Source organism: Salvelinus sp. IW2-2015, unplaced genomic scaffold (genome assembly GCF_002910315.2).
Source record: "Salvelinus sp. IW2-2015 unplaced genomic scaffold, ASM291031v2 Un_scaffold1212, whole genome shotgun sequence".
Taxonomy (NCBI): domain Eukaryota; kingdom Metazoa; phylum Chordata; class Actinopteri; order Salmoniformes; family Salmonidae; genus Salvelinus; species Salvelinus sp. IW2-2015.
In genome coordinates this window covers 59805-66994 of record NW_019942780.1, presented here as the reverse complement: position 1 = coordinate 66994, position 7190 = coordinate 59805, and the positions used below count along the sequence as shown (strand labels likewise).

The window sequence follows — 7190 nt, the reverse complement described above, 5'->3', positions numbered from 1 at the left end:
GAGAGACAGAGGCGATCAAAACAGGCTGAAATAGCTGAGTTAGAGATACTGATCTTTACATGTTGATGTCATTTGTTAGATGATATAATGCTTATCAGAGCAAAGAAATAAGAAAAATGCCTCATCCGTACCATCTTCTATCTCCGACTGTACTGTACACCCAAGAGCCTGATTTGCATCTGTGTTTATGTCATACACGGCCTATGGTTTACTTTGTTAATGTTGGATTGTGCAAGAAGTGGAAGATGAATTAGTAGATGGGATGGGAGGAGGGTGGAAGACGGGGATGTGGTTTTACGCAATGCAATCAGACGTGCTGCTGAGAGAAAGAGAGTGACGGAGGGAGTGAGAGAAGAAGAAATAGCTTCCAAAACGAACTGTTGTTGCATCTGTGGTGAGGAGTATAGTCAAGCATGAAACCACACAACTCTGATATCACACAGGTTGATTGAGTAATTGTAATGTTTGCATTTTGTGAGTCTGTCCAACCAACTCCGTATTGGACTGTCTTATGGAGACTCTTTGCCAATATTTGCCAATACTCCTCTCCGAGTGTGCCGTGTTGAACCTATTCACTGAGGGAAACCTTGAAGAAACGTCTTCAAGTAAGGTATATATCCACATAACAATCTATATATTGCATTGATACCATCTGAATAACAGTAAATTAATAATAGCTTACTTCATAGTCGGAGCATCGGCTATGTTTATTAATAACCCCACACACATCTTCATCATGGCGGTCGATATCAGGGCGTWGTGGACGCCGGACGCGACTTCCTATGGAAGCAGGATATCCTCCGGTCTGTCCAGCGTTCCTCTGTCCTTGACCCCTTGTTGATCTCTTCACCCCGGGTCACAGGACGGGACACACGGACATTCTGTCTCTCATCGCTTTCCACTGATGAGGCAAGAATGAATCATTATTCTGAAATAACTGATATTAGATGGACCCAATAGAGAAAGATTAGGTACAGGACCAGATCGGTGCTGGATTGGTGGTTATGTGTTTGGTGATTTTGAATATGAGCGGCCTTTGCTTTTTTTACTTCGTTCTCCCTCAATGTTGTGTATATGTCTGTGTTGAAGTCTCCTGATTGTATTAGATCAATCAGCATCCGTAATCATGGATGTCAAAACAATTACTGGCTATTTCACCACCATTCAGCGGTAGTCCATTCCTATCCCCTGAAATAATTCACACGTACTATAGAGTTGTCTCTGTCAGTGAAATGATCAGGGGAGAGAAACTGAAATCTCTACTTTGTCATTGAGTCCTGTGTGCTGCTCCCTGCTATTTCCTGCCCTGTCTGCTATCTGTATGACACTGCTGTTGGTTAGGGCCTGCTTCCTCACTCAGTTTACCTTGGATGAGATTCACCATATGGAAACCAGTGTTAACACCGATTTKTATTTTTTCAACACACACATACACGTCAAACAAAACTGTTAGTGATTGTCTTGAATGAAGCGACCTCTGCAAGTGCCAGGCATATGTTGCGACAGCCGAGCGATATGAGGGTTTGGGTTGTTATTGTATATGGGGCCAAAGCGTAAATAGAAGATATCCGCTCCTCTGTCTCACATCCCCTCACACCCACGTCAGTGGTCAGTCTGTCAGCCAATCAGCCGCAGGCAGGGAGTAAGATGATGAGCTGGATGTTCAAAAACACCATAGATGGATTATTATTATATATATTTTATTTTTTAATTTATTTAACTAGGCAAGTAAACAGTCAAGCAGGGTTTTTTCTCTCAGATTGGACAGGCCAAATGCTCATGGGTAACCCTGAGGGCTTTTTTCATTAATTTATAATGCTAGATTCTACACTAGATTTTATAGTTACAAGCCCACAGTAGCCTACAGTATGTATATTTTCAGATTGACTAACTGGGATGTTACATTTCTTTACATTAGGTGATTTCCAATTGGTGGTGGTATCTGGTAAGAGATGTGGTCTGTTTCAGACAAGAACAACTCATGTGACTGTTAGCGGTTCAGCTGAGGTGAGTACCCTCAATTTAATTTTAAAGTTACAAAAAAATATATGCAAATGTGGCTTCATCAAAAGCATTTATTTATTAATAATAGTCATAGTAATGTCACATAAATTCACAAAGTGTTTAAGACATGTCTGGCTCAGTTTGTTGTGTATGTGTGTGTGTGTGTGTGTGTCTGTGAATTCTCTAAACAGTGCAGTTTAAAATGAATGACCACAAAGAGAAGGAAAAGAAAAGGTATTTTGGAACAGGAAAAATAGAATTCTCATCTTAAGGAATAAAAATAAGAAATTGTTCATCAGAGAGCTGTCAATACTCCAACAGATATTATTTAAATCATTCATGTAATCTAAAGGCCCCTAAAAAGGTTGAAAAACTAAATTACATTTTCTCAGATAAAAAAGAAAAGAAAAATGTACAGAAAATGTAGTTTTGTTTTTTTCACGCATTACAAAGACAGTATTCCGTTAGTCAATTTTCTACCTCAGCTGTGTATCCTAGCAACTACAGGGGAAGGTGTAAGTTATATTCATTAGAAATATCATTTATTATATAGAACCAGAAGAAGCACCAGAGAAAACCTTGTCCTCCTGTAACACAGTTGTGACAGAGGACTTAGAAATCACCATAAAAAACCTTTCAAACTTGTACAACCCTAATAAAAACAAGGGGAGAACATTGACATCCAATAAATACGAGACACATTTTAAATAAAAAAAGAACAATGTACAACCCCCCCCCCCAAAAAAAGAATAAATCTGTATATAAAAAAAAAAACTCTAAACAAAATGAAATCAGAGGTACAACACAATTAATTATTACACCAACTGAAATATTAATCACAATGAAAAATGGAAACAATTCATTAAAACAAAGACCTGATGTACTCCTAAAGAGGTGTGACAATTGCCTTCTTTCTCTCTCCTAAGGAAATAAACATTATACATTTGTAAAAACACAAAATTTACAACACATACAAGAGTCAGAAAGACAAGAACTAAAAAACAAAATTGTCTTTAAAACCCGTATGTTTCGAAGCATTCCAAACAAAAAGTGTCTTCTTATTCTTAATGCTTTTAGAAAAATGTCATCTCTCTATTATTAGTATTTTCCATCTTATTTATCTTCTAAATACAAGTCACAAGGCCAATGTGGTATATATCTAGGCTGATCTAGTCTTAAAAAAAAGGAAAATAAATTATTTTAGAAAAAAAACAGCACCCCACAAAAAAATACAAACAGCATTTACACATTTCAGTATTCAAGACGACAATTTGTTTTAAGAAATCCGGAAATAACACAAATTCATGCCATTGATGACAACCGTCCACCCAGTTGCTTGTTTACAATGGTAGCTAGCACCAACTGCCTTTCCGTTTTTTCAAGTCCTCCAGAAACCAGTAAGCTGGTCTTGAGCACCGTAGACAACAAAAGTAAACTGGAGTTTGATTGGCGGTTTGGTTTTGTAAACAGTGATGATGAGTAGTAAACTGGTTTTCGATTGGCTGTTTTGATCGGCAAGTAGTAGTAAAAAAAATCTTAAATAATGAAGGAAAAAAGGTTAAAAGACATTTTAAAAGGTGTGTTTAGTCCTGTCTGGCAGGAGTTTTGGTTATGGCTGCGAGACGTGGAGGATCTTCATCACCGTGAACTGGGTGCTGCAGCCTGGAGAGAGAAGACAGAGGACAAAACATTAGATATACTGGCCTCAGATTGTCAGGCAGATGTATACAAAACACAGTCAGGGCAGACTGAGCGAGTGTGCTCGTGTCTTACAAAAAACTACAAAGGTTGTGCGTGCGCGTCTCATAATAAGAAATACGGTGTGTGTGCGCGTCTCATAATAAGAAATAGGTGTGTGTGCGCGTCTCATAATAAAAAATACGGTGTGTGTCTGTCTCATAATAAGAATACGGTGTGGTGTGCGCGTCTCATAATAAGAAATACGGTGTGTGTGCGCGTCTCATAATAAGAAATTACGGTGTGTGTGCCGTCTCATAATAAAAATAACGGTGTGTGTCTGTCTCATAATAAAAGAAATACGGTGTGTGTCTGTCTCATAATAAGAAATACGGTGTGTGTGTCTCATAAAAGAAATACGGTGTGTGTGTCTGTCTCATAATAAGAAATACGGGTGTGTGTGTCTGGTCTCAATATAAGAAATACGGTGTGGTGTGTCTCATAATAAGAAATACGGGTGTGTGGTCTCATAAATAAGAAATACGGTGTGTGTGTCTCATAATAAGAAATACGGTGTGTGTGTCTCATAATAAGAAATACGGTGTGTGTGTGTCTCATAATAAGAAATACGGTGTGTGTGTCTCATAATAAGAAATACGGTGTGTGTGTCTCATAATAAGAAATACGGCGTGTGTGTCTCATAATAAGAAATACGGTGTGTGTGTCTCATAATAAGAAATATGGTGTGTGTCTCATAATAAGAAAGATACAAGTACTTTGGATTATGGCTGGTCCTAGAGTACACTGTCCTTCTCTCAACACATATCAAAGCTGCAGGCTAAAGTTCAATCTAGACTTGGTTTCCTCTATCGTAATCGCTCCTCTTTCACCCCAGCTGCCAAACTAACCCTGATTCAGATGACCATCCTACCCATGCTAGATTACGGAGACATAATTTATAGATTGGCAGGTAAGGGTGCTCTCGAGCGGCTAGATGTTCTTTACCATTCGGCCATCAGATTTGCCAGCAATGCTCCTTATAGGACACATCACTGCACTCTATACTCCTCTGTAAACTGGTCATCTCTGTATACCCGTCGCAAGACCCACTGGTTGATGCTTATTTATAAAACCCTCTTAGGCCTCACTCCCCCCTATCTGAGATATCTACTGCAGCCCTCATCCTCCACATACAACACCCGTTCTGTCAGTCACATTCTGTTAAAGGTCCCCAAAGCACACACATCCCTGGGTCGCTCCTCTTTTCAGTTCGCTGCAGCTAGCGACTGGAACGAGCTGCAACAATCACTCAAACTGGACAGTTTTATCTCAATCTCTTCATTCAAATACTCAATCATGGACACTCTTACTGACAGTTGTGGTTGCTTTGTGTGATGTATTGTTGTCTCTACCTTCTTGACCTTTGTGCTGCTGTCTGTGCTCAATAATGTTTGTACCCTGTTTTTGTGCTGCTACCATGTTGTGTTGCTACCATATTGTTGTCATGCTGTGTTGTCATGTTTTGCTGCCTTGTTATGTTGTTGTCTTAGGTCTCTCTTTATGTAGAGTTGTGTCTCTTGTTGTGTTTTGTCCTATATTTATATTGTATTTATTTTTGCCTTTTGGTAGGCTGTCATTGTAAATAAGAATTTGTTCTTAACTGACTTGCCTAGTTAAATCAAGTTTTAATAAAAAATAAATATGCATGTGTCTCATAAGAAAAATATGTGTGTCTCCTCACCAGGTTGAATGTGTCGTAGGTACTCATTAGCTCCTCCATGCGGTACTGCTCCAACACCACTACGTTGTTGGAGAGGCTGGGGTTCCTCTGGCGGGCACAGTCCTCACAGTGGACCACATAGGTCTTCCTGCTGCCACTCTCAGACGTCACAAACAGCAGGTTAAACACCTCCACCTGGTGGACAGAATATATACACACACCCAGTCAATATACAGGCAGGGATCACTGGGCTGTGGGACAGGGCTCGTATTGTAATGCATGGGGATGAATTGAAAGCATGCTGAAGCAATTATGAGGGAAGACAGCGGGTTGACGTAATGCGGTTTTCAGAAGCGAGACGGGCTCTCTGATTGTAAGGTAAGTGTTTGTGTGTTTTGGGTTCAGTTAAAGGCGGTTTGGTGCTGGCAGAGGTTTGAGGGTTTGTAACGAGAGGGCTGGGTAGATGTATTACTCACGTCACACTCGTTGCAGTAGTAGGCTGGCTCATCCTTCACCCGGCTTTGGTAGGAGATCTTCTTCCCTGCTGTCACCAGCTGTTCTCTCAGAACCTGGATGTGCTTGATGGACTGCAGCAGGCAGTGTCTGAGGGAGGGAGGGAGAGAGGGAGAGAGGGAGGAAGAGAGGATGAGGTTAGAGCCAGGGTGGACTGAGCAGTACGCCAATATGTTACTTCTGAAACATCATGAATATGAACCTGAAAATGATATACTTACACCTGTGTAATTTCTAACTACACCATCTGTATAATAAACAAATCACTAAGTGTAATTATAAACCGGGTCGTTCGAGCCCTGAATGGAATACCACGGGTATGACAGAAAATTACTTTTTACTGTTCTAATTATGTTGGTAACCAGTTTATAATAGCACTAAAGCACCTCGGGGGTTTGTGGTATATGGCCAATATACCACGGCTAAGGGCTGTATCCAGGCACTCCGCGTTGCATCGTACAAAACAGCTCTTAGCCGTGGTATATTGGCCACGTACCACGCTTTCTCTGGCCTTACTGCTTAAATAGAGGACCCATCAGCCTGCACTCACTTGATCATCTTGTATGTGTCTGGGTCGGTGACCTTCACGGTGCGGGCCACGTTCCAGGACACGTGGATCATGGGGACGATGGACTTGACCTTCTTCACTTCGTTCCACTCAAACCTCTCCAGGGCCAACTGGTACTGGTAGGCTGCAGAGAGGAGCAACGCTAACATTAGAGCCTGACAATCTGAAAGCTCTTCAACAGTCTAATTGTTAGTGACCTTGTATGTTTTTACAAAGGATCTTCAAGATCAGTCCTCTACTTATGCGTTTGGTTGGTGTGGATTTGGACTGCGGTCAGTACCCTCAAAACTCTCAAGCCAAAATGACTGACAAAGACCAACAGGTCCATAAAATAACACTAACCATTAAAGTCAAGCAATGGCTTCAAGGCAATGCGTTTCAGTAGATGGGTGAGTCAAACATTCACATCTGTAGCAAGAGTAAAGTAGTTCTCTTTATCAGGGAGTTAACTTACAGTTGAGAGGTCCCACGTTCCACGCGATGTTGTTGCACCAGCCCACAGCCTGGACCCAGTGGACGGTCCCTGCGTTGATCCACACCAGGTCTCCTGGTCGCTGAATGAAGCGGTACACGGGGATGTTGGAGCGGTACAGGTCCTCCAGAACAGGCCACCAGGAACCGGTCAGGTAGTCTACTCCATGCCTGAAGGAGGGAGGGGGTGCTGGGGTTAGATCACTGAGGTAGTGGGTGATCCGTTGGGAGAATGGT

The 7190-nt window shown here is 41.3% G+C and overlaps 1 protein-coding gene across 1 annotated transcript in view; it reads right to left on the bottom strand.

The window, feature by feature from the left end:
• Positions 1-2057: 2057 nt before the first annotated feature.
• Positions 2058-7190, bottom strand: part of kdm6ba (lysine (K)-specific demethylase 6B, a) — a 30266-nt gene continuing 25133 nt past the window's right edge. Inside the window, exons 16-20 of the mRNA XM_070438822.1 lie at positions 6937-7124; positions 6465-6606; positions 5878-6004; positions 5423-5596; positions 2058-3666 (exon numbers count right to left, since the gene is read on the bottom strand). Coding sequence (XP_070294923.1) covers positions 3643-3666; positions 5423-5596; positions 5878-6004; positions 6465-6606; positions 6937-7124 — 655 coding nt within the window. The 3' untranslated portion in view covers positions 2058-3642. The remainder of the gene's footprint in view (positions 3667-5422; positions 5597-5877; positions 6005-6464; positions 6607-6936; positions 7125-7190) is intronic.